The sequence below is a fragment of the Clinocottus analis genome, unplaced genomic scaffold (genome assembly GCF_023055335.1).
Source record: "Clinocottus analis isolate CAN_PGR_092001 unplaced genomic scaffold, fCliAna1.0.p SCAF_63, whole genome shotgun sequence".
Taxonomy (NCBI): Eukaryota; Metazoa; Chordata; class Actinopteri; order Perciformes; family Cottidae; genus Clinocottus; species Clinocottus analis.
This window is the reverse complement of record NW_027176222.1, coordinates 65,001-89,202: the sequence shown is the minus strand read 5'-3', so window position 1 is coordinate 89,202 and position 24,202 is coordinate 65,001. Positions and strand designations below refer to the sequence as shown.

The 24,202-nt window shown below is 46.8% G+C and overlaps 2 protein-coding genes across 2 annotated transcripts in view; both read left to right on the top strand.

Moving 5' to 3' along the window:
• LOC137804773 (protein SON) overlaps positions 1 to 18,357 on the top strand; it is a 35,852-nt gene extending 17,495 nt beyond the window's left edge. The window contains exons 9-20 of the mRNA XM_068604153.1: positions 248 to 400; positions 637 to 806; positions 2,666 to 2,800; positions 3,398 to 3,484; positions 3,675 to 3,893; positions 7,027 to 7,137; positions 7,704 to 7,820; positions 8,691 to 8,838; positions 9,186 to 9,254; positions 10,044 to 10,159; positions 12,471 to 12,572; positions 18,020 to 18,357. Coding sequence (XP_068460254.1) covers positions 248 to 400; positions 637 to 806; positions 2,666 to 2,800; positions 3,398 to 3,484; positions 3,675 to 3,893; positions 7,027 to 7,137; positions 7,704 to 7,820; positions 8,691 to 8,838; positions 9,186 to 9,254; positions 10,044 to 10,159; positions 12,471 to 12,572; positions 18,020 to 18,097 — 1,505 coding nt within the window. The 3' untranslated portion in view covers positions 18,098 to 18,357. The remainder of the gene's footprint in view (positions 1 to 247; positions 401 to 636; positions 807 to 2,665; positions 2,801 to 3,397; positions 3,485 to 3,674; positions 3,894 to 7,026; positions 7,138 to 7,703; positions 7,821 to 8,690; positions 8,839 to 9,185; positions 9,255 to 10,043; positions 10,160 to 12,470; positions 12,573 to 18,019) is intronic.
• Positions 18,358 to 20,349: 1,992 nt separating this feature from the next.
• LOC137804774 (guanylate cyclase soluble subunit beta-2-like) overlaps positions 20,350 to 24,202 on the top strand; it is a 26,917-nt gene continuing 23,064 nt past the window's right edge. Inside the window, exon 1 of the mRNA XM_068604154.1 lies at positions 20,350 to 20,379. Within this exon, the coding sequence (XP_068460255.1) occupies positions 20,350 to 20,379 (30 nt within the window). The remainder of the gene's footprint in view (positions 20,380 to 24,202) is intronic.

The window sequence follows — 24,202 nt, the reverse complement described above, 5'->3', positions numbered from 1 at the left end:
TCAGTTGTTTTGTGAAAAGATATTTAAATGTTTGGAACGTCGCAGTGTGAATAAACTGAATGAAAGCAGCATCAACACACCGAGAGTCGCTGTAAACTGTAAATGTGCACGACATGGCTTGTAAATGGCTCAACACACAGTTCAATCAGCCCTGCAGGCCACCGCTTACATGGAGCCTCACGCATCCATTGAAATGATGAAGTTAAACTTTACCTCATGTATTCATGTTCATTCTTTGTTTCCTCAGATAAGGACCAGTTGCTGGAAATTGCCAAGGCCAATGCTGCTGCCATGTGTGCCAAGGCAGGAATGCCCATCCCGGCCAGCCTGAGGTCCACCGCGCTGCCCCTGGCTCTGCCAAGTCTGGCCATGAATGCTGCCATGGCCAGCATGACGGCTGGTAGGACTTCCCTCTTGTGTCCCCTCTGGTTGGGTTTGTTTGTTTGTTTCAGGTGCACGCCCCCCCCTGACGGACTATTCTTAGGTATTACAGATTGTTGTCATGCGTACGAGTCATCTCATTGTATGGTTCCAATAGAAAGTTTTAAGTGGCCGCCCCGGAGACAGCTGACTAGCTTGATGCTAACGCTGCTGTGGTTGTTTTCCATTGATCCTGTTGTGTTCTCTTGCTTAAAGCCACCATGACAGCGGCCTTGTCTAACATGGGCATGTCCTCACTGCTCTCGCTGCCATCCATCACCAACAAGCCCCCTCTGGCCTCCTTCCAACCCAACATCGCTCTGGAGGAAGTCAAGAGGAAAGTAGCAAAGCAGGCCAACAGCATCAGCATCAAGGAGTTTACAGACGTAAGAGAATAACCAGCAGTCTGTTATTTATTGCATCAAATGAATGTGGAAGCAATTGTCTAATATCTCATCTGTAAATATCAGGTACATTTAGTGCAGAGGGTTCAAATTTCATACGGCCCGCAGCTTTGATCTTATAATGTATTATTTATGGCCAAATCAAAAAACGTAACAGATGTAATTCCTTCTTTCACCACACGGTGGCCGCGCCATTCTAATGTCATCTGGCTCTGTGCCGCGAATCCTTCTTTAATAATTTCTGGCACAGCGACGGCAAAAAAAGAGAAAAGTTCACGGTGCGGGCCGCCGCTTTCAGGAGCGGTGGGAATTACAATACTTTAATGAAAATCAAGACAATTGTGTTTGTCTAATTTGTAAAGAGACACTACGAGTCTAAACATGCTACACGTACAACAAGCTAACGGAGTGAGCGCGATGAAAAAGTGAAGCAACTCCAAGCTGCCTGGCAGCGCAACAGCGACTCCTCACGAGAGCCAGTGAGTCAAATGAAAACATCACCAAAGCTAGTTACGTTGTTAATTCTTAAACATGGCAAATCTTTTACTGAAGGTGCGTTTATTAAAGACTGTCATGATAATGGTGGAGAACATTTGCCCCGAGAAGAAGCTAGAATTCATGAGTCTGCCTGGAACGCAACACCGTGGCACGGAGAGTTGAGGACACAGCGTCAGATATTCAGGAGCAACTGGGGGACGGAGGAGCAGCTTTTGATTATTTCTCATTAGCCTGCGATGAAAGCGCCGATGCATCTGACATTGCACAACTACAGATTTTTTAAAGAAGAGTTAATGACAACATGAACGTGACAGAGGAGCTACTTGACCTAAAATCATTAAAGGGCAAACCAGAGGAACAGATGTATTCGTTTCTGAAGCTGTTGATGACACGTAACTGCTGTAACGTCCGCAGTAATGACGACGTTGGTCTCCTTAACTCGCAGGTTTATTGCAGCAATGTTCACATTCAAGTAACGGGGCTCTTTGCTAACCGTAGCTCAATGCGGGACAGCTAACAGGCTCACGTAGCATCCCCCACACTCACGTACAACAACAACACACGGCACTTCCTCCAAAGCCACGCCCCCCCTGCTCCACCAATCACAGGCCACAACCCTGCTAACAAGCACGCTGCTTCCCTGTGATTGGCCGGAGAGAGTAAGACCTCCCCTCCCCTCTGAAAAGATCTTGTAAAAGACTTGGGCAAAATTCATTTGTTTTAAAGTTTAATGATAACAGACCACTGCACATTACTTTGAATTCTTGTTAAAAATGTTCACGAGGCAATGTTATTTAACTCATAGAAATGTAAGGTATTCTTTACAGTTTGTTCATCTGACTGAATGAAAGGCAGAATTGGTTACATTATATTACATTTGGTTACATTGTCATTTAACAAATGAAGATAATTGTTATAGTGAAAGTGTGTATTTTCATGTAACATTTGTGCTTTAGAAAAATGTCACAAGGAACTATTGGCCCCCGGGCATCTTTACTTTATCAAATTTGGCCCTCTTTGCAAAAAGTTTGGACACGCCTGATTTAGTGTCTTACACAGTTAACCCAAAACTACCCAGACATGTCCACTGTATGATTATCAGCTTTGAAACTTCATCTATCTAGATACTTGTTGTCCTGTGTTGCAGCTCCTCTTAAGCCCATTGAGCATTACTGCAGGCTCCTGTGATGGATGTGAATGAGTGCTGTTGAAGGAATTATACCTGCATATAGTTCTATATGTACTTAATGTCCTTGTTGGTGTAAAGGCCTGAGCTTGAAGACTGTACCTTCATTTCCTGTGTGTGTGTGTGTGTGCGTGCGTGTGTGTGCGTGTCTCTGTAGAAATGCAAGATGATCGTGGACAGTAAGGGCGAGCTGCCGGTGGCGATGCCTCATGTTTCAGACGAAGAGGACGATGGGAAACCTTTTGGAGGATCTGCTCTGCGGGAGCAGAAAGCCATCAGCTTCAGCATCAACGTAACGTCTCCATGTTCTCACATGTTCTCACAAGTGTGTGGGGGACCCTCATAACAATGCAGGGCTGTTTATGAGATAACACTTTACATTAGAACTCAAAGATGGTTTATAATGTAGTAATAATGAAGAGATGACACAAACATTAGCTCATGTTAGCCTAGCATTACCCCTCGTTGCCTCGTCAGTGGACGTCCTGTAGTTTGGAGGGTTTTGCCTGGTTCTGTTTCTAGGGTGTTGTCAACATGAATTCATTGAGAGGAAGTTTTCAAAGTTAAAGAAGCAGAAGTTGAACAAAGCCAGTTGTTGAAGCTGTTGCTTTTGGATTGAATAAGGACAGGCAGGAAGAGGACAGATGTCCTTATTGGGACAGGTGTTAAACATATCAGACATATTGCCCAGTCATCCGTCAGACTCCTCCCAACAGAAACCAGGGGGGCGTTCAACCAGTAGGAAGCTGTTTGTTGTTTTCACTTCTGATCCGGTTCCTGGTGAAATGTCATAGTTTGGATGTGATATATCTGTTTGGTGCTTTGAAGCGAAGTGAAGGAATGAATTGCCTCTCAGTAACAAGCATGACCCGGTCCCTCTCCCCTTCAGAACACCACGGTGCGTCCAGCAGTGCGCAGCGACGCCGGCATGGCCAAAGAGTTCCCCGTGTCTTCAGGCTGCCAACATCGCAAAAAGGTCTGAGCAGCTCTCCGGGGCCAAGGCGGTCCAGGGGCCCCTTGACACATGCCTCCACTCATAAACTATGATGTGCCGCTAGCTGGTGTAGAGCCTGACTGTTACATACACTAAGGGATGTATTTGATAATACTGTCACGTAATTATCTACCAATACGTTGTTGATGATGGGATGCTTTCTACTGTCCAGGAGGGCGAGGCTCTGGGTGCTTATGGAGAATGGGTTCTGGTGGACAAAACGGCAGACAAAGCTGCAACCGCCTCCAGAAAGGTGGCAACCCCTGTTCCCATAGCAACAGCCAGCGCCTCATCTGGTGAAACCATGGCGACCCCGGTGTTACCAGAGCCGGCGGAGCAGCCGGAGTCGGAGCCGGATAATGACAGCGTCTTCCCTGACCCGCTCCTGCAGGTGAGAACACGGTCCGCTGAAGCACAGAGGTGACATCACAGCCGTCCCATGATCCTCCGCTGCACGCTGGTTGTAGTTTTACTGCTGCTTGTCTCAATATCCACTAAAGGTTTAAGTTACAGACTAGACTGGACTAAAGGTTTAAGTTAGAGTAGACTGGACTAAAGGTTTAAGTTACAGAGTAGACTGGACTAAAGGTTTAAGTTACAGACTAGACTGGACTAAAGGTTTAAGTTACAGACTAGACTGGACTAAAGGTTTAAGTTACAGAGTAGACTGGACTAAAGGTTTAAGTTAGAGTAGACTGGACTAAAGGTTTAAGTTACAGACTAGACTGGACTAAAGGTTTAAGTTAGAGTAGACTGGACTAAAGGTTTAAGCCAGAGTAGACTGGACTAAAGGTTTAAGCTAGAGTAGACTGGACTAAAGGTTTAAGTTAGAGTAGACTGGACTAAAGGTTTAAGTTACAGACTAGACTGGACTAAAGGTTTAAGTTACAGACTAAACTGGACTGAAGGTTTAAGTTAGAGTAGACTGGACTAAAGGTTTAAGTTACAGAGTAGACTGGACTAAAGGTTTAAGTTACAGACTAGACTGGACTAAAGGTTTAAGTTAGAGTAGACTGGACTAAAGGTTTAAGTTACAGTAGACTGGACTAAAGGTTTAAGTTAGAGTAGACTGGACTAAAGGTTTAAGTTACAGACTAGACTGGACTAAAGGTTTAAATTAGAGTAGACTGGACTAAAGGTTTAAGCTAGAGTAGACTGGACTAAAGGTTTAAGTTACAGAGTAGACTGGACTAAAGGTTTAAGTTAGAGTAGACTGGACTAAAGGTTTAAGTTAGAGTAGACTGGACTAAAGGTTTAAGCTAGAGTAGACTGGACTAAAGGTTTAAGTTACAGAGTAGACTGGACTAAAGGTTTAAGTTAGAGTAGACTGGACTAAAGGTTTAAGTTAGAGTAGACTGGACTAAAGGTTTAAGTTAGAGTAGACTGGACTAAAGGTTTAAGTTACAGACTAGACTGGACTAAAGGTTTAAGTTACAGACTAAACTGGACTGAAGGTTTAAGTTACAGAGTAGACTGGACTAAAGGTTTAAGTTACAGAGTAGACTGGACTAAAGGTTTAAGTTACAGACTAGACTGGACTAAAGGTTTAAGTTAGAGTAGACTGGACTAAAGGTTTAAGTTAGAGTAGACTGGACTAAAGGTTTAAGTTAGAGTAGACTGGACTAAAGGTTTAAGTTAGAGTAGACTGGACTAAAGGTTTAAGTTACAGACTAGACTGGACTAAAGGTTTAAGTTAGAGTAGACTGGACTAAAGGTTTAAGTTAGAGTAGACTGGACTAAAGGTTTAAGTTAGAGTAGACTGGACTAAAGGTTTAAGTTAGAGTAGACTGGACTAAAGGTTTAAGTTAGAGTAGACTGGACTAAAGGTTTAAGTTAGAGTAAACTGGACTAAAGGTTTAAGTTACAGACTAGACTGGACTAAAGGTTTAAGTTACAGACTAGACTGGACTAAAGGTTTAAGTTAGAGTAGACTGGACTAAAGGTTTAAGTTACAGACTAGACTGGACTAAAGGTTTAAGTTACAGACTAGACTGGACTAAAGGTTTAAGTTACAGACTAGACTGGACTAAAGGTTTAAGCTAGAGTAGACTGGACTAAAGGTTTAAGTTACAGAGTAGACTGGACTAAAGGTTTAAGTTAGAGTAAACTGGACTAAAGGTTTAAGTTAGAGTAAACTGGACTAAAGGTTTAAGTTACAGACTAGACTGGACTAAAGGTTTAAGTTACAGAGTAGACTGGACTAAAGGTTTAAGTTAGAGTAAACTGGACTAAAGGTTTAAGTTAGAGTAAACTGGACTAAAGGTTTAAGTTACAGACTAGACTGGACTAAAGGTTTAAGTTACAGACTAGACTGGACTAAAGGTTTAAGTTACAGACTAGACTGGACTTTAGTTTAAACACGACCCAAACGGCTGCAAACAGAATAGACCATACCATGAAGGCAACACAACCAAACCAAACAAGTTGCCAGAATGAACAGTAGAAAACAAACACATTCATAGAATATACAAACAAAACCATGGGAACAAAACCACTGCATAATAGATCATAAAATAAATTAAATGAAAACATAAGAGGACGACATCACTTAAAAACAATTCTATAAGGATGCGTTTTAAAAAGTGATTTAAAAGATGTTATTGATTGAGTATAATGGTGAGTTGTATCCTTATGCACTTTATAGTAGCTTTTTGTCGGTCAGATCATTTTATTGCGTCGTATGTATTACGTCATATGTAATACGTCGTATGTAATACGTCGTATGTATTACGTCGTATGTAATACGTCGTATGTATCGCGTCGTATGTATCGCGTCGTATGTATCGCGTCGTATGTATTACTTCGTATGTATTACGTCGTATGTATTGCGTCGTATGTATTACGTCGTATGTAATACGTCTTATGTATCGCGTCGTATGTATTACGTCGTATGTATTACTTCGTATGTATCGCGTCGTATGTATTACGTCGTATGTATCGGGTCGTATGTATCGCGTCGTATGTATCGCGTCGTATGTATCGCGTCGTATGTATCGCGTCGTATGTATCGCGTCGTATGTATCGCGTCGTATGTATTACGTCGTATGTATTGGCGTCGTATGTATTGGCGTCGTATGTATTGTGTCGTATGTATTGCGTCGTATGTATTGCGTTGTATTTGTCGCCCACACCGTGAAGGCCGGTCCCTGAAAATATTGTCTGACACGAAAACGGTCCGGGACGCAAAAAAGGTTGAGAACCGCTGCATGAAGGACATGTTGGATGGACGCTGTCCTCTCTCTCTCTCTTTAGTCTCCTGTGTTGTCTCTCTCTCTTCAGTCTCCTGTGTTGTCTCTCTCTCTTCAGTCTCCTGTGTTGTCTCTCTCTCTTCAGTCTCCTGTGTTGTCTCTCTCTCTCTTCAGTCTCCTGTGTTGTCTCCCTCTCTTCAGTCTCCTGTGTTGTCTCTCTCTCTTCAGTCTCCTGTGTTGTCTCTCTCTCTTCAGTCTCCTGTGTTGTCTCCCTCTCTTCAGTCTCCTGTGTTGTCTCCCTCTCTTCAGTCTCCTGTGTTGTCTCTCTCTCATTAGCCAGTAGACATCTCTCAGGCTGTGACGGAGAGAATCAAAGCTCAGCGGCGATTGGCTGAGAACCCCTACGACGTGAATGCCATCTGCATGCTGAGCCGGGCTCAAGAGCAGGTACAACACAGTCACTGCACAGCTCAGCACGCCTTCATGTTCAGACACGAGTGCAGCAGCAGCACCCAGCACCGCGTTGTCAGACGTCACAACGTGCACACACACATGTTCAGCAGGTATGATGTTGAACAAGATATGTGGTGGGATATCTTCACATGCTAACGTTTGCTTTTTGGCGCTAAAGACACTTCCAGCTGAAGCTGAAGGAATGCTTCAGTTTTCAGGGTCTTTGGTATCAGATATTTAACTTAAGTAAAAGTAGCAATGCCACACTTTAAAAGTACTTCATCACAATGAAAACATGTACATTAATAATTATAGTAAAAGTCCTGCATGCAGACAAATGGCTCATTTGAGTGATAAATGTATTTGATTATTATTACTGATGAACCGAACATGTAAACGGAGCAAATTGTAACTTGTTTTTCCTATCATACGATCTTAGTTTGCGTACTACAGTATAATAATGCATGTCGTAGTGTAACAAATACATTATTGACTCTGAAATGAAATGGAGTAAAGTGAATCTACTTGGTTACATGGAGCTAAATGTCCTGTTGTGCCAGGTGGATGCGTGGGCGCAGTCCAACACGGTTCCCGGCCTCTTCACTGGTACCACTGGAGCCCAGGTCCTCAGCTCGGAGGAGCTTTCCACCGGCGGACCTCAAGCCTGGCTGAAGAAGGTAAGACGCAAAAGTAGAACACTCTCAAGCAAGAATGGAAGGTTGTTAATCTTAGTTACACCTTTTGACATGCTGAGGTTCCAGCATCGCTCATGTCTGCTGGTTAGCATCTTTAGCTTTCGCTTGCTAAACCGTAGTTCATCAAAATGACCGTCAGCTATCTCACGGGCAGCAAAGGAGGGCTCCAAAGTGAACATCTCCTTCAAACTACTGGTTTTATTCCAGTTCCTCACCCAAACCTCCACTGTACAAAATGACTTGTGACCACATGTTGAAATGTACGTTGGCCCAATACTCCTTTCACTGAGCGTCATCAGGGGGTCGGGTTAGTGGTCAGCTGTCAACGCCGTGTGAGAGCAGTGTGACCTCATTCTCTGCTCAGGTGGACATCGCTCCACTACATCGTTACATGGATGATGGTTGTTAAGAGAGGCTCAGAACCCTGAAGGTGTGGTGTTTGAGGGGAACGTGAGAGGTGGAGTTTACGATGCATTGGGGTCCCTGGCGAGCTGCCAGCAGGGGAGTTCGTCCATCATTTTGACTTCACTTTTTCTTGTTTCTCTGCCAATGCACATTGCTCGTCAGTATTATTAGTCACTATTGGATGGATGGATACTTTATTAATCCCCAAAGGGGAATTTGTTGTCAAAGTACCAGCGCCACACACTTTACAGACAACAAATGTAATAAACTAAACGCACAAAATAATATAATAAAATATATATATGCACAATGAATACAATTTACTGCAGTAAATACAATACCTGAAGGAAATGAAATATAATGTAAACGGTGTCCCCTCGCTGCTCATCTTTCTGTTTGTTGGTCTTTCCTCCTTCTCCCTGTGTCTCGGTCTGTCGGTCTGACTAGGACCAGTTCCTCAGAGCCGCTCCCGTGTCGGGGGGCGTCGGGGAGTTCCTGATGAGGAAGATGGGCTGGAAGACGGGAGAGGGCCTCGGGAGGAACCGCGAGGGAACCGTGGAGCCCATCATCATTGACTTCAAGGTTGATCGCAAAGGTAGGAGGCGATGCGTCACAAGGACGTCACTCATCTCTGATGAAGGAACAGACACATGGGTCTTTCCCATTCCCTGATTTCCTTCCTCCTTGATTCCTCACTCCGGGTCCTCTGGCTTGTGATTAGCATTAGATATCAGTGCTCCATCTGAAAAAACATACCCATTCCTTCAACGCATCTCGAGGATCAAGGGCAGAGGAGGCTTACCGGAGGAAGGGAACAGGGGTGTGTCCTTTGTAGAGGTCTTTTTGGCACCCGTAAACAAGTCTAAGAGGTGTGACCCCAAACAAACCTTAAACCATAAAGGCACTCAAGCAGCGTGGAGATAATGATTTCATGTGTTTCAGGACTCGTCGCTGAAGGAGAGAAGCCACAGAAGCAGACGGGAGGACTGGTGGTAACCAAAGATCTGATGGGTAACAGATGCACCTTCAACCTTCAGCTCTGCACTTCATAGAGGTTCATTCTCGACTGGCATCGAGTTGGATAAAAAACCCCTCTGAGATCTATTCTTTCTTTAAACCTTTTGCCTTCATTAGATAAACTGAAGGGGAAGCGATGGGATACGACAGGGTAGAATTAAACCGCTTTACTTTACTGTGGTAAGGTGGAGCGTAGCTGAGGATGATCAGTGAGCTCATTGTGCTTCAACAAATAGAGCTTATTGCAACGTATGGATGTCACCTGGACGTGACTGTCATGTCAGCTGTCTGTCATGTCGCCATTGAGAGGAATGACAACCAACAGCCAGGTATCCAGATGTTCACCGACATACTCAGTCAAGAATATCTCTACATTTTACAAAGCTGCTGCTCTTAAAGCAAACCCAGACAATGACGAGGATGAAGCCCTGAACGACAGGAAGCTGCTGTCACGGTAGTGAGGCTTTATAATGGCGATTGAGCTTACTGAGTACTACTGCACAGCCAGAACAAGAGGGAAGCATCTGGGCAGGAGGCACATGTTCTGCTGCCGGGTTGTGCAGCGGGTCAAGAGCTGCTGACTGCATGTAACCCCATGCGGGGGCAGGAACAAAGCCACATCTGAATCCTGCATCTGTCAGCATGAAGTCAAAAGCCCAGTAGTTTTATACTGACTATTGGTATGTAACTGACAGGAGGTCGACTCGGCACACATGTCGTGTTGTCAATGACGAGACATTTGGTTTGTGTCGTGTGTACATCATCTCTGGTTCATCTGCACAGGGAAGCACCCGGTGTCGGCGCTCATCGAGCTGTGCAACAAGAGACGGATCATGCAGCCAGACTTCGTCATGGTTCATCACAGCGGTCCAGACCACCGCAAGAACTTCCTCTTCAAGGTGGGTCCTCTAGACTCTGTGTGGGCTGGGAACGTGTTGGACCTTTGAGGTTTGTCCTCTTCAGAGGTTATGCTGACGGCTGCAGCATGCTCGTGGCGTGGCAACTAAAGGCTATGCAGTTGCCATGGTGACATCCTCAATAAGACCACCCTAATGCTAAAAGGTGTAGTGTTTGCCATGTTCAACCTGATCGTTAGCGTGTGAATGTTTCGGAGGTGTTACACTTCATAAAGTATTGGACACGTTCAACATTTGACTGCATGATGGGAAAAGTCAGAGGATCCCCAAACATGAAGCTCACTGATCATCCTCAGCGTGGCGCTAGAGGACACCTCAGTAGGAACCATGCCACGTAGACATTGAGATGCTTTGGGGATAACCTGCAGGTGGCGCTAGAGGATCATTCAGATCACCAACAGTGCAGAATTCCTCATCTCTGCTACATGAATGTAAATCATCACACAGCTGCAGACATATTTCTATAAACTCTGAGAATCACCAAAGTCAGTAGAAAGCCTCACTCCGGATGTCGGTGCAGAGTTTCATGTAAACTGATCCTGTAGCTGTTGAGATCCGTGAGGGAGGAACAGCTGACCGATGTGACCACGACATTCCCATCACCACCGAGCTACTCCTGTGAGCCCATCCCATCTTCCACTCAATGAACATGCTTATTTATTGTTGCACAGGCACACAGCTGGGTAGTGTTTACTTCTCTGTAGTGATTAGTGTTTACTTCTCTGTAGTGATTAGTGTTTACTTCTCTGTAGTGATTAGTGTTTACTTCTCTGTAGTGATTAGTGTTTACTTCTCTGTAGTGATTAGTGTTTACTTCTCTATGTAATGATTAGTGTTTACTTCTCTGTAGTGATTAGTGTTTACTTCTCTGTAGTGATTAGTGTTTACTTCTCTATGTAATGTTTAGTGTTTACTTCTCTATGTAATGATTAGTGTTTACTTCTCTGTAGTGATTAGTGTTTACTTCTCTATGTAATGATTAGTGTTTACTTCTCTGTAGTGATTAGTGTTTACTTCTCTATGTAGTGATTAGTGTTTACTTCTCTGTAGTGATTAGTGTTTACTTCTCTGTAGTGATTAGTGTTTACTTCTCTGTAGTGATTAGTGTTTACTTCTCTATGTAATGATTAGTGTTTACTTCTCTATGTAGTGATTAGTGTTTACTTCTCTGTAGTGATTAGTGTTTACTTCTCTATGTAATGATTAGTGTTTACTTCTCTGTAGTGATTAGTGTTTACTTCTCTGTAGTGATTAGTGTTTACTTCTCTATGTAATGATTAGTGTTTACTTCTCTATGTAATGATTAGTGTTTACTTCTCTGTAATGATTAGTGTTTACTTCTCTATGTAATGATTAGTGTTTACTTCTATGTAATGATTAGTGTTTACTTCTATGTAGTGATTAGTGTTTACTTCTCTGTAGTGATTAGTGTTTACTTCTCTGTAATGATTAGTGTTTACTTCTCTATGTAATGATTAGTGTTTACTTCTCTATGTAATGATTAGTGTTTACTTCTCTATGTAGTGATTAGTGTTTACTTCTCTATGTAGTGATTAGTGTTTACTTCTCTGTAATGATTAGTGTTTACTTCTCTGTAGTGATTAGTGTTTACTTCTCTGTAGTGATTAGTGTTTACTTCTCTGTAATGATTAGTGTTTACTTCTCTGTAGTGATTAGTGTTTACTTCTCTATGTAATGATTAGTGTTTACTTCTCTGTAGTGATTAGTGTTTACTTCTCTATGTAGTGATTAGTGTTTACTTCTCTGTAATGATTAGTGTTTACTTCTCTGTAGTGATTAGTGTTTACTTCTCTGTAATGATTAGTGTTTACTTCTCTGTAGTGATTAGTGTTTACTTCTCTATGTAGTGATTAGTGTTTACTTCTCTATGTAATGATTAGTGTTTACTTCTCTATGTAGTGATTAGTGTTTACTTCTCTGTAGTGATTAGTGTTTACTTCTCTATGTAGTGATTAGTGTTTACTTCTCTGTATTTGCAGGTCATTTCCTTAATGGTACATATGTGTATTTATGAAGTGAGTTATGAAGTATTAGAGTCCATGTGATGGGGTTCAGGTCAGTGGCATCAGGAGCCCAGTGAAGATGCACTTCCTGGTTCTTCAGGGCCCCACAGCACCCTGAACCTGCTCAGCTGGCTGTGTGAGAGTGGAAACTCAACAGGAAGCTAAAGATAGTTCCCCTCCTCTCGTCTGCGTGCTCATTCACATGCTGTGTGTCTTTAATGTGCCCCGGTCCAGTATTTGAGCATCTATCCATGTGCTCTGGTCTCCAGGTCACTGTGAACGGCGTGGACCACCAGCCCCAGACCGCTAGTCCCAATAAGAAACACGCCAAGGCCATGGCAGCTACTGTGGCCCTGCAGGCTCTGGGCGAGGTAACAGGATCTCATCACATTGTGGTCTGGTCCAAGAGGGAGCATCATAAACATCCAGATCGTACACACACTGCAGCCAGAGAAATGTACTAAAGTATACTAAAGACTGCTCAGCGGCCTTTCACACCTCTTCATCTATCCATGAGCTACCAACACCAGCAGCGTGTGCGGCTGCGCTCCTGGTTGTAAGGAGAAGCACACCAGAGACCACATGACCCAGTCCACCAGAGACCACATGACCCAGTCCACCAGGGACCTCATGACCCAGTCCACCAGGGACCACATGACCCAGTCCACCAGGGACCACATGACCCAGTCCACCAGAGACCTCATGACCCAGTCCACGAGAGACCACATGACCCAGTCCACCAGGGACCCCATGACCCAGTCCACCAGGGACCCCATGACCCAGTCCACCAGGGACCCCATGACCCAGTCCACCAGGGACCACATGACCCAGTCCACCAGAGACCTCATGACCCAGTCCACTAGAGACCTCATGACCCAGTCCACCAGGGACCACATGACCCAGTCCACCAGGGACCTCATGACCCAGTCCACCAGGGACCTCATGACCCAGTCCACCAGGCACCACATGACCCAGTCCACCAGGCACCACATGACCCAGTCCACCAGGGACCACATGACCCAGTCCACCAGAGACCTCATGACCCAGTCCACTAGAGACCTCATGACCCAGTCCACCAGGGACCACATGACCCAGTCCACCAGGGACCACATGACCCAGTCCACCAGGCACCACATGACCAAGTCCATCAGGCACCACATGACCCAGTCCACCAGGGACCTCATGACCCAGTCCACCAGGGACCACATGACCCAGTCCACCAGGGACCACATGACCCAGTCCACCAGGCACCACATGACCAAGTCCATCAGGCACCACATGACCCAGTCCACCAGGGACCTCATGACCCAGTCCACCAGGGACCACATGACCCAGTCCACCAGGGACCCCATGACCCAGTCCACCAGGGACCTCATGACCCAGTCCACCAGGGACCTCATGACCCACTCCACCAGGGACCACATGACCCAGTCCACCAGGCACCACATGACCAAGTCCATCAGGCACCACATGACCCAGTCCACCAGGGACCTCATGACCCAGTCCACCAGGGACCACATGACCCAGTCCACCAGGGACCCCATGACCCAGTCCACCAGGGACCCCATGACCCAGTCCACCAGGGACCACATGACCCAGTCCACCAGAGACCACATGACCCAGTCCACCAGGGACCCCATGACCCAGTCCACCAGGGACCTCATGACCCAGTCCACTAGAGACCTCATGACCCAGTCCACCAGGGACCACATGACCCAGTCCACCAGGGACCTCATGACCTAGTCCACCAGGCACCACATGACCCAGTCCACCAGGCACCACATGACCCAGTCCACCAGAGACCTCATGACCCAGTCCACCAGGGACCTCATGACCCAGTCCACCAGGGACCTCATGACCCACTCCACCAGGGACCACATGACCCAGTCCACCAGGGACCCCATGACCCAGTCCACCAGGGACCCCATGACCCAGTCCACCATGGACCTCATGACCCAGTCCACCAGGGACCTCATGACCCAGTCCACCAGAGACCTCATGACCCAGTCCACGAGAGACCACATGACCCAGTCCGCCAGGGACCACATGACCCAGTTCACCAGAGACCACATGACCCAGTCCACCAGAGACCTCATGACCCAGTCCACGAGAGACCACATGACCCAGTCCACCAGGGACCTCATGACCCAGTCCACCAGGGACCTCATGACCCAGTCCACCAGGGACCTCATGACCCAGTCCACGAGAGACCTCATGACCCAGTCCACCAGAGACCTCATGACCCAGTCCACCAGAGACCTCATGACCCAGTCCACCAGAGACCACATGACCCAGTCCACCAGGGACCACATGACCCAGTCCACCAGGGACCACATGACCCAGTCCACGAGAGACCACATGACCCAGTCCACCAGGGACCACATGACCCAGTCCACCAGGGACCCCATGACCCAGTCCACCAGGGACCCCCATGACCCAGTCCACCAGGGACCCCATGACCCAGTCCACCAGGGACCACATGACCCAGTCCACCAGAGACCACATGACCCAGTCCACCAGGGACCTCATGACCCAGTCCACCAGGGACCACATGACCCAGTCCACCAGGGACCACATGACCCAGTCCACCAGAGACCTCATGACCCAGTCCACGAGAGACCACATGACCCAGTCCACCAGGGACCCCATGACCCAGTCCACCAGGGACCCCATGACCCAGTCCACCAGGGACCCCATGACCCAGTCCACCAGGGACCACATGACCCAGTCCACCAGAGACCTCATGACCCAGTCCACTAGAGACCTCATGACCCAGTCCACCAGGGACCACATGACCCAGTCCACCAGGGACCTCATGACCCAGTCCACCAGGGACCTCATGACCCAGTCCACCAGGCACCACATGACCCAGTCCACCAGGCACCACATGACCCAGTCCACCAGGGACCACATGACCCAGTCCACCAGAGACCTCATGACCCAGTCCACCAGAGACCTCATGACCCAGTCCACCAGGGACCACATGACCCAGTCCACCAGGGACCACATGACCCAGTCCACCAGGCACCACATGACCAAGTCCATCAGGCACCACATGACCCAGTCCACCAGGGACCTCATGACCCAGTCCACCAGGGACCACATGACCCAGTCCACCAGGGACCACATGACCCAGTCCACCAGGCACCACATGACCAAGTCCATCAGGCACCACATGACCCAGTCCACCAGGGACCTCATGACCCAGTCCACCAGGGACCACATGACCCAGTCCACCAGGGACCCCATGACCCAGTCCACCAGGGACCTCATGACCCAGTCCACCAGGGACCTCATGACCCACTCCACCAGGGACCACATGACCCAGTCCACCAGGCACCACATGACCAAGTCCATCAGGCACCACATGACCCAGTCCACCAGGGACCTCATGACCCAGTCCACCAGGGACCACATGACCCAGTCCACCAGGGACCCCATGACCCAGTCCACCAGGGACCCCATGACCCAGTCCACCAGGGACCACATGACCCAGTCCACCAGAGACCACATGACCCAGTCCACCAGGGACCCCATGACCCAGTCCACCAGGGACCTCATGACCCAGTCCACTAGAGACCTCATGACCCAGTCCACCAGGGACCACATGACCCAGTCCACCAGGGACCTCATGACCTAGTCCACCAGGCACCACATGACCCAGTCCACCAGGCACCACATGACCCAGTCCACCAGAGACCTCATGACCCAGTCCACCAGGGACCTCATGACCCAGTCCACCAGGGACCTCATGACCCACTCCACCAGGGACCACATGACCCAGTCCACCAGGGACCCCATGACCCAGTCCACCAGGGACCCCATGACCCAGTCCACCAGGGACCACATGACCCAGTCCACCATGGACCTCATGACCCAGTCCACCAGGGACCTCATGACCCAGTCCACCAGAGACCTCATGACCCAGTCCACGAGAGACCACATGACCCAGTCCGCCAGGGACCACATGACCCAGTTCACCAGAGACCACATGACCCAGTCCACCAGAGACCTCATGACCCAGTCCACGAGAGACCACATGACCCAGTCCACCAGGGACCTCATGACCCAGTCCACCAGGGACCTCATGACCCAGTCCACCAGGGACCTCATGACCCAGTCCACGAGAGACCTCATGACCCAGTCCACCAGAGACCTCATGACCCAGTCCACCAGAGACCTCATGACCCAGTCCACCAGAGACCACATGACCCAGTCCACCAGGGACCACATGACCCAGTCCACCAGGGACCACATGACCCAGTCCACCAGAGACCTCATGACCCAGTCCACGAGAGACCACATGACCCAGTCCACCAGGGACCACATGACCCAGTCCACCAGGGACCCCATGACCCAGTCCACCAGGGACCCCCATGACCCAGTCCACCAGGGACCCCATGACCCAGTCCACCAGGGACCACATGACCCAGTCCACCAGAGACCTCATGACCCAGTCCACCAGAGACCTCATGACCCAGTCCACGAGAGACCTCATGACCCAGTCCACCAGAGACCTCATGACCCAGTCCACCAGGGACCACATGACCCAGTCCACCAGGGACCTCATGACCCAGTCCACCAGGCACCACATGACCCAGTCCACCAGAGACCTCATGACCCAGTCCACCAGAGACCTCATGACCCAGTCCACCAGGGTCCTCATGACCCAGTCCACCAGGGTCCTCATGACCCAGTCCACCAGGGACCCCATGACCCAGTCCACCAGGGACCACATGACCCAGTCCACCAGAGACCTCATGACCCAGTCCACTAGAGACCTCATGACCCAGTCCACCAGGGACCACATGACCCAGTCCACCAGGGACCTCATGACCCAGTCCACCAGGCACCACATGACCCAGTCCACCAGGCACCACATGACCCAGTCCACCAGGGACCACATGACCCAGTCCACCAGGGACCCCATGACCCAGTCCACCAGGGACCCCATGACCCAGTCCACCAGAGACCTCATTACCCAGTCCACTAGAGACCTCATGACCCAGTCCACCAGGGACCTCATGACCCAGTCCACCAGAGACCTCATGACCCAGTCCACTAGAGACCTCATGACCCAGTCCACCAGGGACCACATGACCCAGTCCACCAGGGACCTCATGACCTAGTCCACCAGGCACCACATGACCCAGTCCACCAGGCACCACATGACCCAGTCCACCAGGGACCCCATGACCCAGTCCACCAGGGACCACATGACCCAGTCCACCAGGCACCACATGACCCAGTCCACCAGGGACCTCATGACCCAGTCCACCAGGCACCACATGACCCAGTCCACCAGGGACCCCATGACCCAGTCCACCAGGGACCTCATGACCCAGTCCACTAGAGACCTCATGACCCAGTCCACCAGGGACCCCATGACCCAGTCCACCAGGGACCTCATGACCCAGTCCACTAGAGACCACATGACCCAGTCCACCAGGCACCACATGACCCAGTCCACCAGGGACCCCATGACCCAGTCCACTAGAGACCACATGACCCAGTCCACCAGGCACCACATGACCCAGTCCACTAGAGACCACATGACCCAGTCCACCAGGCACCACATGACCCAGTCTGTAGAAAGGCTTCCTGAATGAGTCCCACACCAGTGAGATGAAGCTGCTTCACATGAGTGACAGCAGCTGGTGTGAGGTTGTGAACTGAAAAGGTTTCAGACGACTTGATGATGGCGTTTCTAAACTCACATGGAGTTGTTTGCGTATTTGTTTCAGAGTAGCTTGTGGTGAAATATCTGATTAATTCAATGTTCATTTCTACTAACGTGTGGCTGATTTGTCCCTCTCAGGTTCCTGCAGACGGACCAGGCCTCTACACGGGCCCCGTCTTCACGGCGGCGTCTACAGGCCCCCTGTTCTCCACATAGAGGTCCACACACTGGAGGACTCTACAGAGCTCCGCTGTTCAGGACACTCACAGGAAGCGTCCGTTGTGTCCTCTCTGGTGACGGATTAACACAGAATACTGTGAACCAGGAAGTGCTCTAGTCCCGGGACCCAGAGAACAGGACTGTGTGGAAGACACCTGTGACCAAATGCAGACCCACAAAGTCACGTTTCAACCCGGTTAGTCTCTCCTGACTGGGTTAGAGTCAGGAGTCTCCCTCGTATTAAAAGTGGATTTTAACTATGTGTGACGACATGTATGTATGTGTGACGACATGTATGTATGTGTGACGACATGTATGTATGTGTGACGACATGTATGTATGTGTGACGACATGTATGTATGTATGTGTGACGACATGTATGTATGTATGTGTGACGACATGTATGTATGTGTGACGACATGTATGTATGTGTGACGACATGTATGTATGTATGACGACATGTATGTATGTATGTATGTATGTATGACGACATGTATGTATGTATGACGACATGTATGTATGTATGACGACATGTATGTATGTATGACGACATGTATGTATGTATGTATGTATGACGACATGTATGTATGTATGACGACATGTATGTATGTATGTATGACAACATGTATGTATGTATGTATGACGACATGTATGTATGTATGACGACATGTATGTATGTATGTATGACGACATGTATGTATGTATGTATGACGACATGTATGTATGTATGTATGACGACATGTATGTATGTATGTATGACGACATGTATGTATGTATGTATGACGACATGTATGTATGTATGTATGACGACATGTATGTATGTATGACGACATGTATGTATGTATGACGACATGTATGTATGTATGTATGACGACATGTATGTATGTATGTATGACGACATGTATGTTGACATGTATGTATGTATGTATGTATGTATGACGACATGTATGTATGTATGACGACATGTATGTATGTATGACGACATGTATGTATGTATGTATGACGACATGTATGTATGTATGATGACGACATGCATGTATGTATGACGACATGTATGTATGTGTGACGACATGTATGTATGTATGACGACATGTATGTATGTATGACGACATGTATGTATGTATGTATGACGACATGTATATGTATGATGACGACATGTATGTATGTATGTATTTATGTATGATGACATGTATGTATGTATGACGACATGTATGATGACATGTATGTATTTATAACGACATGCATGTATGTATGACGACATGTATGTATTTATAACGACATGCATGTATGTATGACGACATGTATGTATTTATAACGACACGTATGTATGACGACACGTATGTATGATGACACGTATGTATGATGACATGTATGACAGGTATGCATGACATGGATGACATGGATGTCGGTATGTATGACGACATGATGACATGATGTATGATGACATGATGACATGGTCCATCTCAGCCTGACGTGTGTATGAGCGGACCGGTCCTGGGGTGTGACATCATAGCAGGCGTGCTGCGTCTGTAGATGACTGGGTTGATGGTTTCATGTTCTATTTGCAGCCTGGTGTCTAACTAATGAGGCTTTTGTGGAACTAATGCTCTCAAATGTGGAAACTAAATAAAGATTATATTTATGTTATGTCGTAGAGGAAGCCACATGATGTTTTCTGCCAACAATGACTGTGTTGAATGTTATTTAAGTTTCTTACCCTTTCTATGGCGGGAGGGTGCAGACCACCATCTGGGCCTCTGGCAGCAGCTGCTGCTCATGACATCATCATCCACAACATCACCGCCTCCCACATGACATCACCCTTCCTCATGACATCATTCATGACATCACCCTCCCTCGTGACATCATTCATGACATCACGTCATCACCCTTAAGTTATGTTCCCCAGAACTAAAACGCATCTTCAGTTACGCTGACGAGACACATATGTTCTCCCTGTTTACGTCTGGGTTTGATGTATTACAAATACGTTGATGATACACATATTTTAGTTTTATTGTTTCTTACAAATACGTTGATAATCGGGTGCTTGTGTAATTGTTGTATCGCTTTCACGCTGATTGCTTTTCCTTCTGTTTTTGTGAATGCAGCCCAAAGTGGGTGATAAACTCCATCCAGTGCAGTGAAGCACTGCAGTGACCTCAGCAGACACTGGATCATCTCTCTGGTCAAATCAGCTGCAGCTGACGTGAAACATATTCCATCTTCACTGTACTGGTCATACAGACATGTTGTACTATGTCAAACACAAACTGCTGGTACAGTGGAGATGTGGTCACAGATGTTCTGAACACATCCATGTCACTCACTACTTTGAAACCCGGATGTTGTGTCCCCCGGCTTTCTGCTCGTTTGAATGTTTCATGACTTTGTTGCCAAAATATGTGTATCATCAACGTATTTGTAATAGATCAAACCCAGACGTAAACAGGGAGAACATATGTGTCTCGTCAGCGTAACTGAAGATGCGTTTTCGTTCTGGGGGCCATAACTTGAAGGAGACATGGCTGCAGCTCCACACTTTCCTCTCTGAAGAACCCGCGTCGTCTCAAACTGGGTCCATGACGCAGTGGCGATGTCACCACAAGACATTCATTCATGTTCTGAAATAAAAGCTGCATATTCCTGCAGTGCCCTTGTGTTGAGGTGCGTCTCGTGGATGTCTGACTCTAAATGAAATCCACCGCAGCTCCTGATAGCTTGTGGGTCACAACACAGAAACCTCCGCAGCGCCCTCTGCTGACAGGAACGTGACTGTCACGCTCGTGTGAGCAACTTCCGGGTCACGACACAGAAACCTGCGAGGAAGTGAGAAAGAAGATTTCCACGCAGTATTTATACTCTGGATGTCCATGTTTAAGCACATCAAAGAAAATCAGATAACGGGTCGCTTTTCGCTTTCTATTATCCAAACAAAAAACGGAAAATGACCCATTTTCCGTTTTTTGTTTTCATATTTCTAAACGGGAATCGGGAAACGAGCCGTTTCCTGATTTTGGTTTTCTCATTTCAAAACGAAAATCCGTTGGACGCAAAACTCACGGACCGTGCTGCCTCCCGGTGGACAAAGTCCTCTGTATAAAAACATGACTTTCTTTTTTAATTTGATGGAAAATCTGATAAAGTCACATATGTTGTTGTTGTGCCACTACTGTCATATCTCAAATGGACAGAACATGAGCAGTGAGCTAAATGTGAATAACATCTTTTGTATGTTGTGGCCATAATATTGCAGATTATTCCTAATCTGACCACTCATAAACGTGAATATCTGACCAGGTTATGATACTGTTGTTCTCTGTGAAGGTCTTTGGTGTTTCCATCACACGTCTCAGTGCTCATGGACCAGAGGAATGAAACCTTTTGCCTGATCCGAATGTGCCTTCATGCGTCTCACCGGGTCGCGCTGGAGGTGAAGAGACGAGATATTCCTTTATTTATTTATGCTATGTCTCTTTCTCAGACGCAGAAGCATGAAGACAAATAGTTCATGACCTCCATGAATATTAATATATTTCTTATTGGCAACAGATCCCATGAGAACAGCAAAGCCAACAGAGGGCAGGTGCTGTGTGAAATGTTCCTTCATCACCTTACACACACACACACACACACACACACACACACACACACACACACACACACACACACACACACACCGTCCTGCTGACTTAAATTATCATATTAATTATAATATAAGGTTTAGTTTGAATATGAATGTGTGTCTGCCCCAGAAATAGAAGAATGAGACACATACATGTTTGTTTGAGAGAGAGAGAGAGAGAGAGAGAGAGAGAGAGAGGAGAGAGAGAGAGAGAGAGAGACAGAGAGAGAGAGACAGAGAGAGAGAGACAGAGAGAGAGAGAAGAGAGAGAGAGAGCAGAGAGAGAGAGAGAGAGAGAGAGAGGGAGAGAGAGGGAGAGAGACAGAGAGAGAAGAGAGAGACAGAGAGAGAGACAGAGAGAGAGAGAGAGAGAGAGAGAGAGAGAGAGAGAGAGAGAGAGACAGAGAGAGAGAGACAGAGAGACGAGAGAGAGGGAGAGAGAGAGAGAGAGAGGAGAGAGAGAGAGAGAGGAGAGAGAGAGAGAGAGAGGAGAGAGAGAGAGAGAGAGGAGAGAGAGAGAGCGAGAGAAGAGAGAGAGAGAGAGGAGAGAGGAAAGAGAGCAGAGAGAGAGAGAGACAGAGAGAGAGAGAGAGAGAGAGAGAGAGAGCGAGAGAGAGAGAGAGAGAGAGAGACAGAGAGAGAGAGAGAGACAGAGAGAGAGAGAGAGAGAGAGAGAGAGAGAGAAGAGAGAGAGAGAGACGAGAGAGAGCGAGAGAGAGAGAGAGAGAGAGAGAGAGAGAGAGAGAGAGACAGAGAGAGAGAGAGAGAGAGAGAGAGAGAGAGAGAGAGAGAGAGAGGAGAGAGAGAGAGAAGAGAGAGAGAGACAGAGAGAGAGAGAGAGAGAGAGAGAGAGAGACAGAGAGAGAGACGAGAGAGAGAGAGAGAGAGAGCAGAGGAGAGAGAGAGAGAGAGAGAGAGCAGTGTCAGGCCCTCCCCTCCCCTGCAGCATTGTGGCTCATCTACTGGACTGGACAGCATCAAACTCCAACATGGTGAGTTGTTCTTTAACTTTGTGACTTCAGGCTGCCGTGAAGATGCTCTGTGGCTCTTTTACACTGTCGCTGTTCATCAGGCTGCATCCTTCTGAAAAAAACAATACTTCATATTTTGACATGTTGAAGACTTTGTCCCACAAACTCTGGTGGAGTTTTTACCAAAGCTATTTATGAAGATGGAACATTGAACAAATGTATTCATTTTTACTGTCAAATATAAAAACTTAATTTGTAAAATGTATATTACAGTGTAGAAGCAGAACTGTGAATAAGGAAATACATATCCAGCATCACCTGCATGAGTGTGGATGGCTGCGCTGTCGTCAGAGCTGCTGGTGTTCTGATGCGGGGCTCTCAGACCTCTTGGTCTTCTGCTGAAGATTAATAACTCACAAAGTTGTGGAAGGTGTAGAACGACTGCAGGCGCTGAGCCGAGTCCCTGAAGTCAGACTCGCGTCTCGTGCGGCTCGTCTGGTTGATCTGCGGCAGGTGGAGACCAACAGGCCACACGGGTCCTTCACTGGTCTCAAGAGACGCCAGCAGCTCCTCTGAGGCTGGATCTGGACTGGAGGCTTCTCCCACTGCTCCTCTTGAGAGAGGTGGAGTCGTCTGAAGCTCTCAAGTTCTCTCAAGTGCTTCGATGATCTCTTTTATTTGAGCTTTGCTAACATGGGTCTCATAATTCATAACTCAGCCCAAGTACTCTTGTGAGCAAAAAGCTCCCTCAGATGCTGTGAAGCACACGTCTGATCTTTGGCTGAGCTCCAGGCTGGAGAGGGACTCCAAATGGCCTGTGAAGAAGTTACTGCATTATTATTACATAACACACATTAATATAGGTAACACAACACACATTAACATAGGTAACACAACACACATTAATATAGGTAACATAACACACATTAACATAGGTAACATAACACACATTAACATAGGTAACACAACACACATTAACATAGGTAACACAACACACATTAACATAGGTAACATAACACACATTAACATAGGTAACACAACACACATTAACATAGGTAACACAACACACATTAATATAGGTAACATAACACACATTAACATAGGTAACACAACACACATTAACATAGGTAACATAACACACATTAATATAGGTAACATAACACACATTAATATAGATATTACAACACACATTAACATAGGTAACACAACACACATTAATATAGGTAACATAACACACATTAACATAGGTAACACAACACACATTAACATAGGTAACATAACACACATTAATATAGGTAACATAACACACATTAATATAGATATTACAACACAGGTTGACATAGATATTATAACACATATTAACATAGATATTATAACACATATTAACATAGATATTATAACACATATTAACATAGATATTATAACACATATTAACATAGATATCATAACACATATTAACATAGATATTATAACACATATTAACATAGATATTATAACTCAGGTTAA